This window comes from Rhamphochromis longiceps, linkage group LG2, assembly GCF_057381845.1.
Source record: "Rhamphochromis longiceps isolate RC_006_pf linkage group LG2, R_longiceps_female_GT1.1, whole genome shotgun sequence".
Lineage (NCBI taxonomy): Eukaryota > Metazoa > Chordata > Actinopteri > Cichliformes > Cichlidae > Rhamphochromis > Rhamphochromis longiceps.
The window spans coordinates 39,641,364-39,664,606 of NC_140558.1; the positions used below are offsets into that span (position 1 = coordinate 39,641,364).

Sequence of the window (23,243 nt, forward strand, 5' to 3'; positions counted from 1 at the left end):
GTTCGTTTGTTTTTTTTTTGTTTTTGTTTTTTTTGGGGTTTTTTTGTCTAGAAATCCCCAAACACGACGTTGTTAAAACAAACAAACAAAAAACCCACGAACTCAACCGTGTGAGCTTTTAAATTGAAGTGTATCTGAAAGGCGGAAGCTCTTTTTGGCTCATGCTAGCATTATTTCTTTCTAACATCATTAACTAACCTTTCCGAATAATTCCTTTCAGGGACAAACTAATTAAGAATGTAAATAAAACAACACAAAATATATTTTAGTTATTAAATTAATTGCCTAGGCACAATTGAGTTCATGTGCAGCGCCCCACTCCGGCGCTGATACTGAAGCGCAGCGCTAACCGTCAGTGAGGAAGTTCTAGTTACTTCGTTCACTAGCAGAGGCTAACTCGCTGAAAGGTAAACAAGTCAGCTGAATGAGATGAGACCCAAGTCCCGGATTAAGTAAAGTTTGCCGCAATGAAGGAAGACAAAGAAAACAATCGACCGAAGGAGAAAAGGGTGGAGATAAAGTGTGAAGATGGAGAAAAGACGGAGAAGTCCAAGGAAAAGAAGGAGGCCATGACAAAGGTAAAACTTGCTAGCTGCGTTAGCTCATGTTGCTATAAACCGCCAGGTTGATAAAATTGCAATATTTTTATGTTGTAGTGTTTTATCATCTTTCACGTGTATAATGATACAGTGCGCGTGAACTTAAGAAATCTGTTTATCAGCCCCAACTTTGTTCTCCGGACAATAACTTCACCTATGATTAAAAAAAAAAATAGATTGTGATCAGACGACTACCACCAAGTCTCACCAAAGAGGAGCTGGAGGAGCAACTGCAACCGCTCCCAGAGGTGGACTATTTGGAGTTCTTCTCTAACGACACGAGGTGAGTTTATCTGTAAAGATTCCCTCACTGTTAACAAAAGATAAATATACTCGTATATGTGTGACACATGTGTTTTCCTCTTTCAGCCTTTACCCTCACCTCTTTGCAAGGGCTTATATCAACTTCAGAAACCAAGAGGATATAGTCCTCTTCAGAGATCGCTTTGATGGATATGTATTCATTGACAGCAGAGGTAACAACACCCAGCACGCCCATGCGGGCGGTTTATCCTTCAAGCTCGGGTCCTCTACCAGAGGCCTGGGAGCTTTTTTATATATATATATATATATATATATATATATATATAGGGAAGAAGTTACTAAACTGATTTAAAGATTTCCGTAGGAAGGACCCGAAGTTTCATCTTTTTCCACATGATGTTTACGAACAGGTCAGGAGTATCCTGCCATTGTGGAGTTTTCACCTTTTCAAAAAACTGCCAAGAAAAGAAGTAAAAAAAAGGATGCAAAGTGTGGAACAATTGTCGAAGGTAAATATATTCACCCCTTGATAAATACAATTCATCTACTGTAAAACAGCATGTCAGAAAATAAGGAAAAGCATTATAGGTCCACTTTAAGTGCAATTTAGGAACACATATAAAGATACAGAAAAAGTAGTCTTGCTATAATCATTAATGTGTTTATTTGTGTTTCATTTGACTTTAAGATCCAGATTACAAAAGGTTCCTTGAATATTACAACGGGGACGACGAGAAGCTAACGTCTACACCTGAGATCCTGTTGGAGGAGATTGAGGCTAAATCAAAGGAACTCGTTGGTATGTTTCGCAGTCAAATACTGATAGTTTTCAAACAAACGCACTGCAGAATGAATAATTTTTATCATTTCCTTTGTTCAAGCTAAAAAAACAACTCCTCTGCTGGACTTCCTGAAGAATAAACAGGTAAATAAGTTCAGGTCGAGATGTGTATACATTGCTGAAGGCTGGCCTCACACATTTTGTTTTAATGTTCTTCAGAGACTCAGGGAGGAGAAGAAAGAAGAGCGAAGGAGGAGGGAACTCGAGCGCAAACGTCTGCGCGATGAGGAGCGTCGTAAGTGGAGGGAGGAGGAGAGGAGGAAACGCAAAGAGGCAGAGAAGATGAAGAAGCTCGAGAAACCGCTGGAGAAGGACAAAGACCAAGCTAAAGACGAGCCAAAGATAAAGGTGTGTGTGTGCAGTAGTTGAAAGAATAAGCTCAAAACTGTGTCCAACTTTCAGTACTTGATGCGTGTTTACTTTTTCTGTTGTAGCTCCTGAAGAAGCCAGAGAGAGGAGATGAAGGCAACCCGGAGAAGCCAAAAGAGAAGTCCAAGAAGCCAGAGAAACCAAATAAAGAGGACAGATCTTTGGGAGGTTCTGATCATAAGAGACGTCAGAACATCGAGCACAAGGAGGATCGAGGAAGGAAGTTAGTTCATCACTCTTCTTTTAATTGTACAAATACATTAACCTTCAACCCTCAAGTGAACAAGCTATTTTAGGTTGACCCCATTATATTTAATACCGGAATGATGTTAATGCCAGAGGAGGTTTGAGCTCTGTGGGTATTGAGCCAACAAAACATTGTTGACACTCTACTAGCCTCAGCTCTCTCTGACTTCACCTGATCTCTCTTTGTGGTTGAGTTGATGTGGTTATTTAATACTTCCACTCTGCAATAGCACTGCTTACAGTTGATTGTGGAAAATGTAGGAGTTCCACAGGAAGACTGTTGTTGTTATGTGTGTTGGTTGTTTGTTTGTTTGTTTTTTTTAAATAAATGTTTGTAAAGGCAGACTACATGGATTGCTACTTGATTTTAATTAAGAGGTGGCTCAATACTTACTTTCATATAATGAAAATGGTCCCTTATAGGTTCAGTCAAGCTTGTGCTTTTCCCACAGAGGGGACGAAGATGGGCGGAAGGAGTTTAGGGAGCGTGACACGGATCGAGACAGAGACCGAGAGCGCGAGAAGGAGCGTCGGCAGAAAGAGAGGGAACGCTTCAAGCGACAGGATGAGGAACGTCGGAGAAGAAGGGAACATCAGGATGGAGATAACTCCTTCAAGAAGCGGGAGGAGGAGGTTAAAAAAGATAAACCCTTGGAGAAGAAGAAGGGTGAAAACATGCCAGACTCCCCACACACTGAGAAGCCAGAGAAGCCTGCTAAGGACAACAAGAAGGAGGACGGTGGGAAAAGAGAGCGGCTACGGAATAAGGTAACTGCCCGTAGGTCTTAAATCATCACACGATTTCATCCAGTTGTGTTTCTGAGCCTGTTCTTTGTCTGTATCAGGACCGGCCTGCTATTCAGCTGTACCAGCCAGGTGCAAGAAGCCGCAACCGTGCTGCAGGAGGAGGAGCTGAATCCAACTCCGCTGACAGAAAGCCAGATACCGAGGCTAGGAAAGTGGCTGAGAAAGAAGACGACTGAGCAGATTTCTACCTGCAGCATTTTTACGTTTGGCGAAGAGAGAGGAGACAGGCCTGTGGGGCTCAGAGCAGCAGAGTGGCATCTGGAGGCCACGTGCAGCACAGCATCAGGGTCTCCCAGTCTCAGAGGCAGAGGTGTGATTGTGGAGCCTGTTAGTGCCTAAATGTGACCCTGTTTAGTTTTGTTTGATCAAAGAGGTAAACTTTGGAAAGAGTTTGGCTGTAGGGCACATTAGTGAAGCCAAAGCTTTCTTGGACCACATAAACTCAAAGTGACCTTACTTCAGTAGCGTTTCTCTGATGGAAAATGTGTGGTAGGCGCTGAAAACTTTAGCTTTCAACTTGTCTTTCATCTAAAACTCACTCAAACTTTCCAATCAGTCAGTATTTCTACATTGCAGAGCTCTACAGCATAGTTTCTACACTCCTTAATGATTTTCCTTTTGTAGCATTGGCACTTTCAGTTTGAAGTGTACACATAAAAATGACACCTTTGGCTCAATCCCAGCGTCCATGCTCACAAACCTTTGAGTTGTGCTTGTGTTAAATGTGTGAGGGCTACACGTTTTAACTCCTCCATGCACACCATCCTTAAGCCCAGTTTCTCCAGCCTTTACCTTAGGGAACTATTCACAGTTCACAGGAAAAGCCAGCAAGTGAGAGGAGCAGCCACCCAAGAAGTCAACGCAATGCACTATATGCCTTATTACACTTTTTAAAAACGTATTATATTTCGACTAAATCAAGTAAATCCATTATATGACAGGTCGCTCTTGTCTCCTCTGTTAGATGGGAGCCTGGAACACAACAGATCAGACAGACCCTAGGCCACAATAATAGAAAACCTATTCTGGCTTTAAGGTTCCTGTTTATACCATTTTGATCCATGTTATACTCGCACACTCACATTACTGCTTTGAGGGTTTCATGTTTAGGGCATAGGGTTCGGCTTTACTCTGCTTGGATAGCCGTACAATTCATATATAACATGAACTGGCAGATATAATCTGCGCTTCTGTTATCTGGGATCAACTGTTTTCATTTCATTCAGTCAGTGACAAAGGAGAAACAGCCATTTTGACTAGACTGGCATGTAAAATTGGAGCTGACTCGACCAATCTGTGGCCTTTCCTCTTTTTCTAATCTCAAACTGTCCTTAAAACATTCATCTGCGATGCTCTAATCTGAATGCAGCATGGAAACATATCACTGCTGGTGATGCTAACATACTGTAGCCTCTTTTGACTACTAATAAAAGAGATCGTCACTAAAGTCTGAGTATCTTTTTTTTTTTTAAGGTATGAAGTGATCCAGTATCTGGATTGTTGATCAGTCATAAGTGGGGGAAAAAGCTAACAACCTAGCAAATACTTTGATGTTGAGCTGTGTCTTTAGCTTGTGTGCAGTAGAAAGAGACGCCACACTTAGTCCTTTGAACTAAAGAAATAAACAATTGTCCATCAAAAGAAGTGTAAGAATGTTAATAAGGAACTCATGACCTTGTGCTTGGATATTACAGAATCAGCATAACTCAGTACAAAGTAAAATATTCACATTATAAACTCGTGGTAATGACACAGTTTTACATGCAGATCTATCCCAGATTATTGTCTGCAGACAAAACAAAAGTAAGAATAAACAAAAGCCTTTTTTGGGGGGGTTATTATTTCGTTTATCCTGCAGGTTGGACCTGGAACATAACGACGCGGTTTGCCGTGAAACATTTAAATGAAATAGATTTGCATGAAGAAAAAAAAAGTAGGTGTGCTTGGACTTTGCTGTGGACATCAGCAGCAGGAAGCAAGGATAAAAGCGAAGCAGCAGCACTTGGAGGTAATGCTACAGCAGCAGTTTTTCTTTGGGTGTTTCTTTTTTTTAAAGCTGAACTTCAAACTGTGGGTTAGTGATGTGACATGACTGAAAGGCTCAGGTGAGAATGTGCTTCGGCTTCTTTCCTTCTTCCGTTCATGTTCACTTCAGCCAGAGAGGTGCTACTATGCACGGTGTACGAACCAGAAGGAAGTTGGCTCGGTGTTCGGAAGCTATTGTTACACTTACAGCAGCATAATGTGTTGTTTCCAGCTGGATTCATATTATTTCAGCTCACCTGTCTGGTATCGGAGCTTCATATGAGGTGTGTGAAAAGGGGCGGAAAAAGGAGAAAGTAGTGCGCCTATAAATGAGCCTGCAGGAGCCCAGGGACTCTGAAATAAAACCAGACTAGTGCAATTCAAATGGATAGATAACAACGATCCATTCTGTAGTGTTACACTGCATTTATCTCGTTTTCTTTGTTTATCTTATTTTTCTTCATGATTATTACCAGATGGATGCAGGTGAAGGCAAAATTACAACCTTTAAATGGGATAAGGAGGATTTGAAAAGTCAAAAAAGAACAACAAAGAGCCAAGGTGCTCCCAACCTGTGGAAAAAATGTCACGGCATCAGCGGTTATGTTAGAGACATGACTGTCAAGACTGCTTTGGTGCTCTTTCAAACAGGTGGTGTTGTCATTGTGCCATTGAACAAATGCTCATTCAATGGGGCAGCTCAGTTGGAACTGAGAATTTTTCACCAGTAAATGAGGCAAAGCGGCAGTTGGATGCAGAGACAACAGGGAGGGCAGAGAAAACTTAGAGGATTTATATCACAGTGAAGGAGAAGTCAGAAGTTTGCTTCGTTCATTGTGGTCATGAATGTCAAGGTAATTTGGGGCTTTTTGTTATTTCTTGAGCTGTTTCTTTTTCCAGGGTGGAATGATTGTACAGCATACGACTTTAATAACTTAAAAACAGGAATTGGGATTTTCTCTAATCCACACACAGTAACAACTATATGGTATACACAGGATCAATGATGTAGATACACTCAAATCTTTTAATGATACTAGTAATAACTGGTAGTTTCTGTTTGCCAGCATAAAGCGGATTTATTTGACATCTTGATGCATGCTCAATCATCCAGGTAAGTAAATCTCCAAAAGTTGATTCTGTTCATCTGGACTTTTGGAGATTTATTTGACAGCACTCACTGGGTGGACCAATACTCAGGACAATTAAAAAGTTCAAAGAACTCAGTGAATATCTAAAAAGGAGAAATGTAGGTTTGCACAAATTGGGAATATGTCTTGGAATAATTTCTAAACAACTACAGTCAAGTTTTACATCTACATCCTGCTCCAAAAATCGACACGTTCAAGTTTGACCTAAAATTTGGAGCTGCCCACGTGGAAAAGCCAAATGCCTTCTGGAGAAAAGTTTTTTTCATGGTCAGACGAGACCAAGATTTGACTATTTGGCCACAGTAACAAGAAATACGTTCAGAGGAGTAAAGGTGATGTTTTCAAACCTGCTTAACAGCAGCTGTACCAAATGTGAATCATGGTGGTGGTAGCATCATGCTCTGGGGCTGTTTTGCTTCCAGTGATACTGGTACATTGCACAAAGTGGATGGAATAATGGAGGAGAGGACTACTTATTTTTCAACTTCGCCTCAAATCAACAGCTACATGGTTGAAACTTGAATACAGCAGGGTGCTCCAAGAGGACAATGATTCTAAACACACATCAATATTCGTTTTGAAATGGAAAAATCAGGATAACATTAAGCTTCTGGGCCTCAGCTCTATTGAAAATTTGTGGACTATGCTTAAAAGCCAGGAAACCAAACAATTTAAGTGAACTCTATCAATTCTCCTAAGAAGAGTAATCAAATGTCCAGCCAGAATAATGCCAGAAGCATCTGCTCGAGATGCAACTTGCTAAGGGACATTTAACTTAATATTGCATACTTCAGGATTAATGAAAATCCAAAATAAATTCAAACCCGTGCACCCAGTTCTTGTTTTTTAAGATCATTAAAGATGCTGTACAATGTTTTTACCTTGGAAAGAGATCAAGAAATCATTAAAAGCTCAAATTACCATGACATTCACAATGACTTCCACTGTAGCATAGCAAAATAAATAAAAATATAAATAAAACTCCTTTTCTCCACTTGTAGTTATGCTCCTACTTCTGTTTTTTTCTGTTTCTTCTCTAAAATTCATCTTAGGATTTGGTGAGTGACAAGCATCTGTATTATGTTGTCTGTGGTTTACTGAGTATAGACACCTGAGGCCAGCACTATGGCTTCACTGAGGCTAACAACAGCAATCAGGCTAAGCGATGACACAAAGGCAGTCATCAACTCCCAATCTCACAATGACGCTTTCACATGAAAGAGGCGGTGATGGTGGAATATGACCAAACACAAACAGGGACGTGTCTGCTGGCAGCATTGCGGCTCATATTACAAAAGAAAATACAACTTTTATCTTTGAAAATTTTTAAGAGGTTAAACACAGTGCAGGTTGGAAGCATGTAGCATGTCTATCCAAGCGGAAGCCAGGAAGAAAAACTGAAGAAAAAAAATGCCATTAAAACAACAGTGAATCTGGCAAATTAGAATAAGTGAAGAATGGATCAACCATCCAGTGCACAACAGAGGTGTGGAAGAGGGTGGAGCCAGGGTGGAATGGATGGAGACAGGTGTCAGGGTTCATTTCTGTTAGCAGGATCACAGCAAGAGTGAAAGGGAAGGTTTACAAGGTGGAAGTGAAACCTGCAAAGCTGGAGGTGACCGAGTTGAAGATTTTCACTGGGAGTGACAAGGATGGACAAGATTAGAAATGAGTACATCAGAGGGACAGCTCGGGTCAGGCTATTTGGAGACAAAGTTAGTGAGGCAAGTCTGAGATTGTTTGGACATGTGCAGAGGAGGGATAGTGGATATACTGGACATGGAATCTTGAATGTGGAGGTGCCAGGCAGAAGGAAACATGGGAGACCACAGACAAGATTTGTGGATGTAGTGAGTGAATGATCTTTCTGAAGAGCTGGCCAGGTGGCAGAGATTCAACCACAGAATGGGGTGTGTACTGTCCTTAGTGATACTGTCTGCTTGCCTTTTCTCTCCATGATGATGGCACAGATTGAGTCCAGATGTGGGAGCTTCATCTCAACAATGTGCTTTGCCATTTTCACCACTTGGTGAAGATCTTTCAGAAGTGCAGATGGCATACCACACTGGTTCACCATTTATCAGGATGGATTCCAGTGTACTCCTGTTAGAAGTTCAGTTTCTGAGGAGGCCTGGCCTGCTGAGGAGTATGCTAGGAATAAGATGAGACGGAGGCAGATGAGCTACCATGGCAACCCCTACAGAGACCATATGAAAGAAGAAGAAGAAGAAGAAGAAGAAGGTCAAGTAATGACTAAAACCTAGACTTTAGGATTTTAAAGCAGGTACTCTGCTTTAAAATCATATATTGCAATTTTATAGGGAAAAAAGTTAAAAACTGGAAAGTATATCAGAAATACATTAACTCCTGTGATTTTGTGTTTCTTGATCAATTCAGCTATGGTGCTCAAAGACTTTAGATGCTTTAGATGCTCTGTGACCATATTGGTGTGAAGTGACTACCGGGTAAAACTAAAAAAAACTGAAGTCAGTTATCCTGTTTTTTAGTTCAAGGCTCCGGCTCTGTGTGAACTATCTCTTGAATGAAAGGCAAACCGTTAAAACTATGACATGTACTTCCTCTAATGACACGTTGGTGTCGCTGTTTGTAGGACGTGGAACAGTTTTTTGGACGCTTATTGGTCAAAAAGCCGTGGCGTCACTTCTCTCGTTCTTTTCGACCACCGCCATAGTGGGGAAAGGACTGTGGAGAAAATGGTAAATAGAAAATCTACAAACATCCGAGCTAGCATGGCTTATTAAAGTTCCCCGAAACCTTAAGCATTTAAAACTAAAATTATTGTCACGATAACAATGTGTATGTTATACGAGAAAAATGAGATGGAGCATATTAAAAGTGCTCAGTGATGCTAGCCGGTACGGTGGTTCTGCGCATGCTAGCGGCCAGCTTGTTTATTTTAGCACTGAAAGCTTTAAAAAATTAGTTTTAAACCAGAAGCATTTGGTTAAAGATGTATATACTTGGTGTTTTAAACGATTGTGCTAATACGGTGTCTTTTACGTCTTCCAGTCGTCCCACAAGACTTTCAGAATCAAGCGCTTCCTCGCCAAGAAGCAGAAACAGAACAGGCCGATTCCTCAGTGGATCAGAATGAAGACCGGCAACAAGATCAGGTGAGCTTACCATGACTGATTTTACCTGCCCTGTGCATCTTGTAAGGCCGAGAGCTGACGGTATACGGGTTCCCACATTTGTACACGTTATTGTAGTCATGCAATCCACCTCTGTTCAGTGCTGCAGGCTTATGAGAACCAAGACAGAAAAGGGAAAGATGATTTTTTTTTTTTCCAAAAAAAGCTGTAAAGTGTCTAGTTTCAAACATTCTTTCAAGCTGCATATGACCATTTAAGATTAGTATATTTATTTTCATCATGTCTCCCCCACCACTGGAATCCTCTGCCTCATCCTTCTCACCCATAAACATGCTTATTTGTTCCCAACTCAGAATCGGTCAGACCAGATTGAAAGAACGTTTAAGTAACATCAGGTCCATTAGAACCTATTCCGGTCAGCTGGTTTTCAGGGTTTTCCATTGGGTCATAGTACCTGATAGCAGGTACTTTTTCAATACGTACTTCGCCAGGGTCCAAGCGATCTGAAAAAGCAAACAACCCCACACATATTAGGTGGCGCTGTAATAGAAAACGAGTCACCCTGATCAGAGTAGGTACTAATGGGAAAAGGGCCAGTCACTTTTTAGGTTTTATACCTTTTTTTAGGACTCCTTGCTGTCCACATCAACAGCTTTGTCAGTCAATGTAATCATTTGATTGTTGTGTCCTGCACATCCCTGCTTCCTTTATTTTCCATTTGTGAATTCATCAGTTCTCTGTAATCCAGTCATAAGGCAGGCAAGGGGAGAGGAGAGATTTGAATACTCTTGCATGAAGTGCGGCCTCATTGCCGTTTAAGGAGAGAAAGTTTCTAGTTAATAATAAACTTTAAATAAATCATTTAGTTTTGCTGTGGAAAAAGTAGAAGTGTATGAATATATTTAATATTCTGTAAATAAATAAATAATGATAATTCACTTAAGTCCCGTTCAATGCTAGATTAATTTTATTGTAGCATTTTAATGCATATTGCAGCCATTGTAAAATGAATGTATCTTTGAAGCTTATAATGACCCCGTTGAGGCTGCTGTAGCTGGTGCAGCAGTAAGTGATGTAGCTGATGTTGTTGGTGAACTTTGATATCACACTGTATTCTAGGGCTGTTCGATATAACAATATATATCGGATGACGATGTAAAAACGTCTATCGTTTCATTTTACGCTATCATTTGTTTCGTGGTGTCGCAAAATAAACTGTTTACAACAATATTTTTTCATGGTTTTGATGGTCACTGTAGTGACTATATTCATTTGTTAAAGTTCTCTCTTTCTCTTATATTTAATATAACCACACTACAGACGGACAAGCGACTGTTTTTATGCGTTGTCATTATCAACAACGACGGTAAAACCATCGCGTGTCCGCTTGTTTATTTTCCACATAAACCTTTTCACAATAAAGCTCAAGATCCTGTTGAGACTTTTCAAAATAAACCGAATCACGTAAAAGAGTATGCAGAGTATTTACAGATGAGAAGCAAAAAAAGAGCCGTCAGGTGCTAAAAAATAAACCTTAGACTCAAACGTTAGAACAGGCTTTCCCCCGCAGCACGCCGTGTAATAAATACTCACAAAGCAAACGGCGGCCGTTACAACTTATGTCTAAAAATGTATCGTTTCATGCATCAGTTAAAACACTCGACTCCAGCTACATGACGCGCAGCTGGAAACACTTCACGCAAGTCGAGCTGCCCGAGATTCACAGAATTTACAGAAAATGTTAAATTTTCGTGATTTATATCGTTATCGGGACAATATAATTCTTATATCGGGATATGAGATTTTGGTCATATCGCACAGCTCTACTGTATTCCTAATATTTCTAGCACAGTGTATATCATCGGAGATGCCTTTAAGCCTCTTTTCCCCTTGTTGCAGTGGTTTTGAATTTAACTTGTAAATTTGGTGTCGAAAATATTTGTGCTCATGAAATTTCCTTAAAGGTGGAAATCAGTAATTCCACCGTGCGGGTTGTTAAGAGTACTGCAGGGAGGATAGATTAATTTGAAAAGAACTCCATAATTTCAGGTTTTTCTGATGTCAGCGTTGCGATTAGGTGGTTCACAGATGGCTCAAATCTTAGTGAAGCTGAGTGTCTGTTTAAATGGGCTGTCAACATTCAGTTTCATTGCTGAGCTGCACGTGTTATCAGGAAGTGCTGACGCACCTGAGTGTAATTGCAGGGAGGAACATCATCTCATGTAAAGCAGGTCTGCAATTGCAGCACTTAGTTACAGTGGAGTGCTGTCATTAACCCTGCTGAGAGCATGTTTCTGCTGCAGAGCTTGTTCTCTCACTTGCTGTGCCGGTGATGAGGAAACTCTGTAGCTGAACACTAATGACCGATCTGCTGTTCTTTGGCTCCGTCATCTTGTATAAACTCTGTGGATGCCATGATTGCCATGAATACTGCAGTGATTTAGTGCCTGTAAAAAGTGACATTATTTCTAATTATCTCTTCAAAGGGGAATTTAAATTCACTAAATCACTATAGGGCTTTGTATTGATTTATAATATTTATCACACTGAAGAATACACAATGTACATGCTGTGCTGGAGAATCTGAAACTAGACGCACATCAAACAACTTTGCATACTCTGAACCCGTGAACCAACGATTCATTTGAATATTTCCTTGGTGTGGAGCATTATTAAGGAAGCTCTCACCACTCAATAGAGACTGTTAAAGCTACTATTTACATGGTTTTGACCACTTAAATTGTTGTAAAACCATCTTAGTGTTTTGAAAGCTCATGTGATGCAAGAGATCTGACACCATGGGAGACTGTTCTCATTACCCAATGATTTGTGATGGACTAATCCTTGCTCAATGAACATTGGATGATCCTCCTTTGACTTTAAAAAAAAAAAAAAAAAAAGAAGACCACAAATAATGAACTTTTAATATGATCTGAAACTGGTTGTTGAGCCCAAAACGTAATCTTGCAAGGCTTTACTGAGGTCACAGACGTTTGTCTCGAGTTTGAAAAAGACCTTTAGTCTTCTTGTGAGCAGAAAAGTACTCCCCTTGTGGTCATTTAAAGGATTGCAGGTTTAAGGTACTTAGCTTCACTTTTCAGTACCTGAAGCATTTTTCCACGTTTTATACTGTCTGCCTGTGAGTTTGACTTTTGTGAAAACTTGCATACCCCCATTTTGCACACACATAAATTAACTTACCAAAATAAATCTCTTTAAAGGTATACATTTATTAGGAAGAGCACATGGTTAGGTGCATTTAGTAATCCATTAAGTGTTCCACGGTGGCAGGTTGTACTAAAATCACATTTATTAGCTACACTGGTGTTTGTTTTTCCTGCTATAATAAGCTCCCCCCAAAAATTCAGTTTATTTGCAGTTTGACACCAAGTAAAACCATCAGCAACAGAGATAATATTAGCCTTTTATGTTTTTGTACAGAGAGGTTTTAATTCTTTCCACTCAGGGTTTGACAGCGTGACAGTTTAATAGTTTGCCAACATCAGAATCTCAGTGTTTTCCTCCTGACGGATTTATTTTTTGTTCTTTCATTTTAGGTACAACTCCAAGAGGAGACACTGGAGGAGAACCAAGCTTGGCCTGTAAACATGAGGCTCTGTGGATCCCAGCATCACAACATGCGCCAGGAACTCCAGCTGATGGACTGACTGCAGGGGACAAGCCATGTTATCTGGAGCAGGAATCATTTTGTACAGATACTCTGGTTATACTCATGTTTGACAATAAAAGATCATTGATCAAATGTGAAATGCTTGAGTGGCGTATTTTTCTCTCCCGCAAAGTGTTTACTTTTCTCAGGAAAATCAAATATGTAGAAGCTGCCATGCTGACACAGCTCGGCAAAAAGAAGCACTTGGACTGAAAGGGGGTTTGTGTTTGACCACACAGCTAACACTTCTGAATCACAGTTTCATGGAAAACTGTTCACTTGCTGTTTAGTGTGAATTTGACTTCTGACTTTGTAGTCTTTGGAATAAATACCAGAGGTATTAAAGGAAGCCTCAATAAGCAGCAGGATGAACTAGGAAAAAATGATTTCAGAGCTCATACACTGCAGGGAAAGCTCCTACACAGCCAATTACTAATATTGGAGTTGACACAAGTAGCGCAAATGAGTCTGGGCAGGAAGCGGGAAAAGTCCATTAAAAGCAGCTTATGAAAGACAAAGTAACACTTTAAAGTTTGGCTATTTTACTGAAATTTGTTTAGAAATCAGTCATGTAAACACTGCTGGTCTTGGATGAGTGAAGCACATCCACCAATATAAATGGGTATTTTGTTTCTGGAAAGCATACTTGAAAAACTGCACATTCTTGCTGCCTTAACATTTAGCTTGATCTTTACCGCTTGAATAGTCACCACTGCCTACAAACTAGCCTTTCACTGTCTTCACGACCCCTTCTGAAACTAACATAAAAATAGTGGAGTGATGATGCACATATTGGAAAGTATGTGTCATCCCCCACTCATGTTTTGCTTCCAAGCAAAGGAGGAAAGGAGGGCAGCAGCTTTTTTAGAGACCCAAGCCTCCAGCCGCTTCTCCTCTTAGTCCGGTCAAAGTGCTTCACTTCCTCTGCCTCCACAGCATCGTCCTCTTCACATGCGGTCAAGTTCACTGCGCCAGCGCAGTTGTTGTTGCCGTTCTTGTTGACGTTTTGCGTGCATCCCCAGCTGTGCTCTTCATCCCAGGCCCCCAGCAGCTCCTTCATCTCCGGCGGGGCGTTTTCCCTCAGATACTGCCAGGGCCTCTTTCCGTTGTAGTCCATTGCGTCCACGTTGGCATTGAAAGCTCCGACCAGCAGCTTGATGACCATGTACTGACTGTGCATGCTGGCGAGGTGCAGAGGCGTGAGCCCACCGCTGCCCTTCAGGTTCACGTTCACGGGGATGCCCTCGCTTTGTGCGTAGCGCAAAAGTTTGATCAGAGTCTCGTCCTGTCCCCTCTTGGCCAGCCAATGCAGGACCGAGTAGCCGCTGATGAAATCCTTCCTGGTTAATAGCTGGGGGTCCTCTGAGATAAAATCCATGATGATTTCATAGCTGCCCTCCACCGCTGAGAGCATCCACGCGTGCTCCATCGGATACAAAGCCCAATCCGTGTCCTCCTCGCCGGAGCGGCTGTAATTCTGCGAGGACAGCACGCTGCTAAACCCGCTGTTGGACGAGTTCCCCAGAAGCAGTTCCTTCAGGTACTTTTTACGCATAGCGGGTGTGATAGACTCCCTCTCCGGAGCGGCGCTGTCACAGACTTCTTGCTGCCTCTGCAGCCTCGTCCTACGCTGGAAACCCCCGGGCACTGGCATGGGCATGACCTGCATGCCGTATCTGGACACTCGCTCCACAACGGTGCCCTTTTTAGACCCCCTGCCGCCGTGGGCGTCGGTATTGCTGACAGCTGGTTCAGACATAGCTTCATCCGAGCTGCGCCCAAGCATGTCTGAATTCTTCTGCAGAGCTCAAGGCTACTTCCTTTTTATTTAGACAACACCCGAAGATATGTCAAATTATAAACATGAAACCATTTCCTCCGCTTGACTGGACTCGGTCCCCTGTGTAAGGGAGGAAAAAGCTCTTTAAAAACATTTCAGCTAACGCGATTATTGGCGAACACAGAAGTTCCTCATTTTGCCATGTTAAGCCAAACCTACGCTTAAGTTTCCGTCTAAAACGGCTGCCACTCACCTGTTCTGCACTCAAACCGCACACACCGACTCTTCAGGTGTGCCACCCAATAGGTGATCTAAAAATCACGTAACACGTCACGAGTAATTTTAACCGTTCATCCCCCAAAAAGTTACGTGACGCAGATTATTCTTAGTCTTGCAAGAGGAACCGAGACAAAGTCCACTCATCTCCCAATAGCGGGAAACCCTCACATGACCACTGATGGACTTTAAAAGCAGGAAGTAATATAGGGCATTCTTTCCTGATACTTTCATGGCCAGTCACCAATTATAAAGTGGAGCTCCAGCACATAAAACACACCAGGCACGATTTAAAAAACAACTTTATTTCAATTAAAAGCAGACAAAAAACACAACTTTAATCAGTATCAGGTTCTGGAGGAAGCTCCACTGTTAGCTCCTCGAGCGTCTGAAGAAAGGCATCCAGCTCCACACGGCAATCTGAAGAGAGATACGGGGAATTTAATCATACAGAAGGTTAATGATACCTGTAGTTAATTATACCAGGAGATTCAAACTCGCACTTCAGATGCAAAGATACAATTACAGTTGCTTGATAAAAGTGGTTTTATTTGAGGGCTGCATACCATTTATAAATCCCAAAGTCCTAAATTGTACATCTAATCCATTAGAGCAGAGGTTGAGAAATTGAGAAAGTAGAGGTCAAATTGAGGGCCACATAAATGCCATGTTTGTAATGTCTCATTCCAGTCTGTTTATAGTGGCAGCTGTCACTTTTGTGCTTGTGTGTAGTTTTAACCGTTTTTGAGGCGAGGTTTCTTGACACTAGGTGCACTTGTCAGAGTTGGGAAGATTTAATTTGCTACGATGGAACAGAATTTAAATTTGTTTTTACTCTTGCAGTTAACAGCCATCACAGGGTACGCCATACTGCAAGACAGAACCAACATGATGAGATGATTTCGGGCTGATAGGAATTAAACAGCTTTCCAGGAAGAAAGCTCTGGGAAAACCCTGTTTGTTTTAGCGTGACGGACAAGAGAGCCCAGGGGTGACACTGAAGAAAATGTATTAGTCGTATTTCCCAAAGGCTCCTGAATCATAGCTTAGGAAGGCACTAATATCCTTGCCCTAATTTTATGTTGGGCAATACTGGCCCTGCTGACAGTAGCGTTTATGTCAGAGGCTGGTATTTGGTTCAAGTCATCAATTTTGCACAGGTAAGAGGCAAAATGTATTCAAGTGTAAAAACCACCAATGCATCTCCAGCATTACGTGAAGTGAAAATGAACTGTACAGCCACATTTCTTTCCTCGTTGGGCCCCTTGTACTACACAGAGCCCAGCCCTGTTCCCTAAGGCATGATTTGAGCTTATACAGGCAACTTCAAACTTCCCGAGTTTTCTGTGTTATGTCACCATGGTAACTTATGCTGTAGAGCAGGTTAAGTCTGTAGCAAATTCTCTGGAAAGTCATCACCATTCCTGGAAGACACCTTAGACCTGTGATAAGAATCTGCATTTGTCACAGGTTCTTAGGATTTAAAATTATTCCTCAGTTACCGGTTTCCCTTTGGCCAATAAAAACCATTTCATTGTTCTATAAACAGTGATCTAAGAAAAGGACACCTAATTTTAATCAAATTCACTTCTTACTTCCATTCATCTTTTCAGACTGTTCAACACCAGAGCTGCCACAGAGACTAAAAAGCCATCTCGTGCACATCTAAACATTAATTTAATAACAGTTGCAGTCTGTTAAATTCTGCTATGCCTTAAAGACAGCTGTGATACTGTTTGTCTTAACTGGCATTTATTATTCTCACCTTTCCTTCCTGGCTGTAATAAAGCAGTCATTTCAGTCTTGTCCGATTTAGACTACTGCAGGAAATCCACGTTGTTACTTATGATTTGACCACAAACCCCTTTTAAGCCATTTACATCATAGCCTTTTACGTAACCTGATGTACACCTCCCGAGAAATGCAACTACACCTCAGGCTGACCTAACCTGCAATGACCAAATTATGTTGGAGGCTACGGTGTATGGTTGAAAGGCGTTTCCGGTTATGTCGCAAGTTATGACAGATTTCCTGCAGTAGACCAAATCCGGGATTACTGACCAGAAGTCCTTAACACATTCAGGGTTTAATGCGCTATTGTGCCATGCTTCTCTCACACCTGTATTGTGCGCTTAATCTCCCCCCCCCTTCAGTTTGATCTTTCCCTGCAAAATCAGTTGCTCTGCAGCCAGCAGACTTATCTAAAATAAATAAAGGAAGCTAGGAGAATGACTCATTTAGGTGAACTAAACCTTACAAAGCTGCTTTGTTAGAGTGCAGCAATATGCATGATTATTATTAACCACTGCAGTGGTTCTTTGAATAAACCAGGTGCTTGAAATAGGGTTCTTTGCCCCTGACCAAAAGTTGATACCTGAATGTTTCAAAGTCACAGCTGGTGGGTTTGGGAGTGGTGCCAGCTCTTCAAAGTCATCCTCACACATATCAGGTACTTGTGAGAAACAGGCGAGTCCAGGTAAAGCAAGTTTACTTAGAGGAATCAAGTCTTCAGGTACGTCATACCTCAAGTACTCTGGAAATGCAAATAGAAAACAAGGAAAGGTTGTTGAGGAGATCCATGGAATTGAAAATTTTTACCTTTTGTTAAGGTTACAAGCTAATACTTCTATCACAAAATGGGACAAGTGGTTTCCAAATAAAGAACTTTGATTGTTTGATTTGTAAATTAACTAACAATCAATCTTGTCAACACAAAGTTCTTTATTTGGAACACAGTTCTACAAGAAAGATAAGTTACTGAGAAAGTGGTTGTGCTTAAAGTGCTGCACTGAGCTGAAATTTAAAACGTCAAGATATTTTAAATGAAATTTTACATTAAGTGCCTCAAAGGCTTCAAACTGAACAGCTTGATATATTATGGACTCTTCCATTGCAGTCACATGCCCCTCAGATGGTCAACTCCAAATGCAGTATTGCCAGCCATGGTCTTTCCACACTCACGACAGTAAATGCACTGGATCATGTTGCCAGCTTTGAAATGTATACACTTTCCCCATTTTACTATCAGCGGGCTCTGGCTCAGTTGATCGTATGTGGCTAATTATCTGATGCCATCTCTGGACTAGTGTTAGACAGGAAAGTTATCAATCGTTCTTTTCATTTTTTCCCCTCATTGCCCACAGCTATAGTGGGGCAAAAAAGTATTTAGTCAGCCACCGATTGTGCAAGTTCCCCCACCTAAAATGATGACAGAGGTCAGTAATTTGCACCAGAGGTACACTTCAACTGTGAGAGACAGAATGTGAAAAAAAAAAATCCATGAATCCACATGGTAGGATTTGTAAAGAATTTATTCTTAAATCAGGGTGGAAAATAAGTATTTGGTCACCTCAAACAAGGAAAATCTCTGGCTCTCACAGACCTGTAACGTCTTCTGTAAGAAGCTTTTCTGTCCCCCACTCGTTACCTGTATGAATGGCACCTGTTTGAACTCATCATCTGTATAAAAGACACCTGTCCACAGCCTCAAACAGTCAGACTCCAAACTCCGCCATGGCCAAGACCAAAGAGCTTTCGAAGGACACCAGGAAAAGTATTGTAGACCTGCACCAGACTGGGAAGAGTGAATCTACAATAGGCAAGCAGCTTGGTGTGAAAAAATCAACTGTGGGAGCAATCATCAGAAAATGGAAGACATACAAGACCACTGATAATCTCCCTCGATCTGGGGCTCCACGCAAGATCTCATCCCGTGGGGTCAAAATGATCATGAGAACGGTGAGCAAAGATCCCAGAACCACACGGGGGGACCTGGTGAATGACCTGCAGAGAGCTGGGACCAAAGTAACAAAGGTCACCATCAGTAACACACTACAACGGCAGGGAATCAAATCCCGCAGTGCCAGATGTGTTCCGCTGCTGAAGCCAGTGCATGTCCAGGCCCGTCTGAAGTTTGCCAGAGAGCACATGGATGATACAGCAGAGGATTGGGAGAATGTCATGTGGTCAGATGAAACCAAAGTAGAACTTTTTGGTATAAACTCAACTCGTCGTGTTTGGAGCAAGAAGAATACTGAGTTGCATCCCAAGAACACCATACCTACTGTGAAGCATGGGGGTGGAAACATCATGCTATGGGGCTGTTTTCCTGCCAAGGGGACAGGACGACTGATCCGTGTTAAGGACAGAATGAATGGGGCCATGTATCGTGAGATTTTGAGCCAAAACCTCCTTCCATCAGTGAGAACTTTGAAGATGAAACGAGGCTGGGTCTTCCAACATGACAATGATCCAAAACACACCGCCCGGGCAACAAAGGAGTGGCTCCGTAAGAAGCATTTGAAAGTCCTGGAGTGGCCTAGCCAGTCTCCAGACGTCAACCCCATAGAAAATCTGTGGCGGGAGTTGAAAGTCCGTGTTGCTCGGCGACAGCCCCAAAACATCACTGCTCTCGAGAAGATCTGCATGGAGGAATGGGCCAAAATACCAGCTACTGTGTGTGCAAACCTGGTAAAGACCTATAGTAAACGTTTGACCTCTGTTATTGCCAACAAAGGTTATGTTACAAAGTATTGAGTTGTGTTTTTGTTATTGACCAAATACTTATTTTCCACCCTGATTTACCAATAAATTCTTTACAAATCCTACCATGTGGATTCATGGATTTTTTTTTTTCCACATTCTGTCTCTCACAGTTGAAGTGTACCTCTGGTGCAAATTACTGACCTCTGTCATCATTTTAAGTGGGGGAACTTGCACAATCGGTGGCTGACTAAATACTTTTTTTGCCCCACTGTACATCCACTTCTACTGGGCCTAAGCTACTCAACTTTTTTTTTTTTTTTTTTAAAGTTGGACCATTGAGAAATTAGGACGCATGTGCGACCAAATTGGTTGCACTCTAGAGCCTTGTATATGTCTCACCCACATTTGTATACATGTGGTCAATTCATGAATACAATGCTGTGTTTTCACTACTAAAATTGCCTCAGTCGACTGCTTCCTTCTTTGGTCTTGGGGGGGAAAAAAAGAAAAAAAAAGAAAAAAGTGTAAAACCTTCATTAAAAATAATTTTAAAACACATTTTAAAAGCCACATCATGGCCTTATTCAAGTACACCCGAATCATATTTTGATTTCACAAGTTTGAGGCAAACCTTCCGATTACTTAACCAAATCAAATTAGCTTCAAATGAAAGCATAAACTTGTGCTACAGTGCAGCAGCATTTTAAAATTGACGGGTCAAATATGCAACAACTTTCCAAATTCTGCCTTACTGTTTTTGCCCTTTTAAAATAACCACCAAGCAGAACTTGACAATTACAACTTATAGCATCAGTTACCTAGTGGGTCATAAGAGAACAACTTCTCAGTTTCTGGATACTCCACATTGGCTTGAGGTGCATTTTTGGCTTTTGTTTCCTCAAGGCAAACTGGTGGCTGTGGCAGAGAAAAATCAAATAAGTCAGAATACAGCCAAGCATTTAGTGTATACTTGAATAATTATATAGTCCAACCTGTTTTAGGAGTTTCTTCTCTTGTTTGCTGATGGCAGGGGTCGAGACTTTTACGTTAAGGCAGCCGAAAGCCTTACGTCCAGATGGCAAGGGGGTGCTGAATGGTTTTGTAGGAGATTTGACTAGTTTCTCTGAATGCAGGGACAAAAATGTTAACGTGGCACCTATGCAAACGTTATCAGTGTTTCAAGAGCAGAAAAAAAGTCGACCAAAGACATAATTTTCATACCTGGAGCAGACTGAAGCCGCTGCCTCATTTTCTGTGTAGGTGCATGGAGACCTGCATTTTCCCGCTCTGCAAAGATTATATTGGCCATCTGAAAACAAGAAGACACTGGCTACTGCAGCTTTATGTAGGGAGAATTTCTATAGCAGTGTTTAATACATTACAGCAAAGAGTGCCTCTTAACAGGCTAGCCCTTTTCTTGCTTTTGTCATGTAGTACTAAACTGAATACAATCAGCATTTGTATGTGTGTGAATGAGACTTTCCCCAAGTAAAGAGTTGGGTGAGCATCAACTCCTAATAGCCAACTGCTTTAAGTTCAGTACCCTTTTATGAATACAGTGCTGGAACTAATGGCAAGTTTGGCAGCATTACAGGCTACAGCATTGTTGCAGCAAACATAATATGCTTCTACTCATCATACCTTAAAGACCTCTTAGCACCATATTTCAACAATGCACTTCGCTCCCAGAGTGCAGGCTTAATTTCAGTTCCTAGAGTTTCCAGAAGTAGAATGGGAGGCAGTGCCTTCAGCCTGCTCGTACTGAACCAGCTTCTACTTTGGGGTCCGGAAACTGACAACAGCTCTGTTAAAAGTTAGGTGTAAATCCTTTTTCTAAAGCTTCTAGTTAGAGTTGAGGTGACCCTGAGGTTCTGCAACATACATCAGATTCATTCATCTCCCTCTAAACTTCCAACAAGTTGCAGCAGATGGTTTCTAATGCAATTATAATTCAAACCAAAACAAATAAAAGTCTGCAAAATAGAATGAATTTGGAAAGTAAAGCACTGAAAGGAAAGACCAAAACAAATTGGTAAAACTAGTCAATTTATTTTAGCTCAGTGTAATGAAAACAGTGAGGCCTGCTGTGATGTAGGGGTTTGGAGATGTTAGCAAAGGAGGTGTCAGGGTTATTTTCCCCCCACTGGAAGTGATCTGGATGGACAGGACCAAATGAGTATATCAGAGGGACAGTTCAGATGGAACAATAGAGTCAAAGTTATAAGGCTGAGACGGTTTGGATACTTGCAGAGGGTTGGTTTGACAGGGGAGCATGACAGGGATACTGAGATTGTTGTGGTGGTCTTTAAAAGGGAGCAGCACAAAGAGAAAACACTTTGGGACAATTTGTTATTTACATTAAATTTCAAGTAACTGCATAGCTCGGGCGGACCCTTTTAACCATATGATTGAAAAACAAACTCAAATCATTTTCCCAATCAAAATAAAGAGTGCTGCCTCCTAGCGGCTTTTCTTTTTAAAGGAAAAAAAAGAATTTGTTTGATAAAGTAGAAATAATATAGCATCGATTAACATTAGATGTAGTGTTCACGGGTAAACTCATTAAGGAAATGAGTGAATCCTTGTCTCCAGTTTATGCAAATACATACGAGTACAAACTGATGTTATTGGATGCCAAACAGCAACACGTAGTAGTAAGTTTAGTAAAGTTAAGCAAAACACTTCCACCATAACGAATAAAACTTCTGGTGAACAGAAAAGGTTGATTTTGAGGTAGTCTTAAAACAAAAGGGAGATACAGAATCAAAATGTTGCTTTAGTGCGCTAACTAGCTAGCACGCTAGCTCACGTCATTGACAAAGCGTCTTCGCCATTTAATAAACTTACCGTCGCTGCTAATGAAGTCAACATTTGCTTTAACAGACCGTTAACACCAACATTACCTCAGTCCTCTGTGATAGTCGCCGCTAGCTGCTCCCAGATCACAAACTTGTTTTGGTACGAAAACTTGTACAGCTGCTACCGCGAATCGTTTTTAAATTCACGGTCCACCTCCCATTGGTCGATGTAGCACACATGACTTGAAATGGGCGTTACGCTAAAAAAATAAATATCTGCCAACAGAAATGCTTTAATATTGCTATCATATTTATATCATGCACGGCACATATTTATAATCATGTATTAATTAATGGTAAAACAACAATAACCCTAAATCAATTACGTATTTAGGAAATACAGCCCTGATCTTTATTTGGAATTCGTGTTAGTTCTCACATAAAACCCATAAACATTACTTCCCGTGCTTACATACATCTCCTAAGTGTGTTTGAGACAGTGCTTAATTTTTTGAAGTTATATAAACACTTTAAAAAGTTTCCTTGACTGGTCGTTGCCGCGTTGGTTTTACCGTTTATTCTTAACTGACACGAATGTGTCGTTTACTGACTGCAGATCGCCGTCTCTACCACCAGACGGAACCATGGCGACATCCTGAGGGGGTACAGTAAATAGTTTTATTTATATCTTTATTATTTTTACGAAGCAAAATTCTAAATAAATCATTTGGAGTATGCCTGTAGCTTATATTTGATAAGTAAGAAATACATAATATGGGTGCAGTTTTTAAAAATATCATATCTAAAAGCGCATTGGTT

The 23,243-nt window shown here is 41.1% G+C and overlaps 4 protein-coding genes and 1 non-coding gene across 5 annotated transcripts; 3 read left to right on the top strand and 2 right to left on the bottom strand.

The window, feature by feature from the left end:
• Positions 1-192: 192 nt before the first annotated feature.
• Positions 193-4,573, top strand: upf3b (UPF3B regulator of nonsense mediated mRNA decay). Its single transcript, XM_085428622.1, has 10 exons — positions 193-578; positions 776-882; positions 969-1,075; positions 1,274-1,372; positions 1,552-1,662; positions 1,745-1,788; positions 1,864-2,052; positions 2,139-2,296; positions 2,772-3,087; positions 3,165-4,573. The coding sequence occupies exons 1-10, from the start codon at positions 468-470 to the stop codon at positions 3,300-3,302; spliced, it is 1,380 nt and encodes a 459-aa protein (XP_085284748.1). The 5' UTR covers positions 193-467; the 3' UTR covers positions 3,303-4,573.
• A 4,314-nt stretch (positions 4,574-8,887) lies between these two features.
• On the top strand, positions 8,888-13,185 carry rpl39 (ribosomal protein L39). Its single transcript, XM_085428724.1, has 3 exons — positions 8,888-9,019; positions 9,333-9,436; positions 12,973-13,185. Exons 1-3 carry the CDS (start codon positions 9,017-9,019, stop codon positions 13,019-13,021), a joined length of 156 nt encoding a protein of 51 aa, XP_085284850.1. The 5' UTR covers positions 8,888-9,016; the 3' UTR covers positions 13,022-13,185.
• On the top strand, positions 11,640-11,774 carry LOC146677954 (small nucleolar RNA SNORA69). The gene has a single exon (XR_014907885.1). It is a non-coding gene; the product is annotated as a small nucleolar RNA SNORA69 (small nucleolar RNA).
• Positions 12,948-15,318, bottom strand: sowahd (sosondowah ankyrin repeat domain family d). The gene is made up of 2 exons (XM_085428701.1): positions 15,119-15,318; positions 12,948-14,985 (listed from the first exon to the last, which is right to left on the bottom strand). Exon 2 carries the CDS (start codon positions 14,869-14,871, stop codon positions 13,903-13,905), a length of 969 nt encoding a protein of 322 aa, XP_085284827.1. The 5' UTR covers positions 14,872-14,985; positions 15,119-15,318; the 3' UTR covers positions 12,948-13,902.
• Positions 15,319-15,425: 107 nt separating this feature from the next.
• Positions 15,426-22,669, bottom strand: pttg1 (PTTG1 regulator of sister chromatid separation, securin). Its single transcript, XM_085428714.1, has 6 exons — positions 22,530-22,669; positions 20,848-20,935; positions 20,619-20,749; positions 20,445-20,541; positions 17,516-17,674; positions 15,426-15,561 (listed from the first exon to the last, which is right to left on the bottom strand). The coding sequence occupies exons 2-6, from the start codon at positions 20,933-20,935 to the stop codon at positions 15,479-15,481; spliced, it is 558 nt and encodes a 185-aa protein (XP_085284840.1). The 5' UTR covers positions 22,530-22,669; the 3' UTR covers positions 15,426-15,478.
• Between the last annotated feature and the right edge of the window lie 574 nt (positions 22,670-23,243).

Excerpts from the sequence above, each read along its gene's own strand:
- upf3b (XM_085428622.1), top strand. The coding sequence starts at position 468 with ATGAAGGAAGACAAAGAAAACAATCGACCGAAGGAGAAAAGGGTGGAG. Across the intron at positions 883-968 it reads TTCTTCTCTAACGACACGAG|CCTTTACCCTCACCTCTTTG; the intron begins GTGAGTTTATCT and ends TTCCTCTTTCAG. Across the intron at positions 1,373-1,551 it reads GTGTGGAACAATTGTCGAAG|ATCCAGATTACAAAAGGTTC; the intron begins GTAAATATATTC and ends TTTGACTTTAAG.
- rpl39 (XM_085428724.1), top strand. Across the intron at positions 9,437-12,972 it reads AAGACCGGCAACAAGATCAG|GTACAACTCCAAGAGGAGAC; the intron begins GTGAGCTTACCA and ends CTTTCATTTTAG.
- sowahd (XM_085428701.1), bottom strand. The coding sequence starts at position 14,871 with ATGCTTGGGCGCAGCTCGGATGAAGCTATGTCTGAACCAGCTGTCAGC.
- pttg1 (XM_085428714.1), bottom strand. The coding sequence starts at position 20,935 with ATGGCCAATATAATCTTTGCAGAGCGGGAAAATGCAGGTCTCCATGCA. Across the intron at positions 20,542-20,618 it reads AGAAGAAACTCCTAAAACAG|CCACCAGTTTGCCTTGAGGA; the intron begins GTTGGACTATAT and ends TCTCTGCCACAG. Across the intron at positions 15,562-17,515 it reads TGTGACTTTGAAACATTCAG|ATTGCCGTGTGGAGCTGGAT; the intron begins GTATCAACTTTT and ends ATCTCTCTTCAG.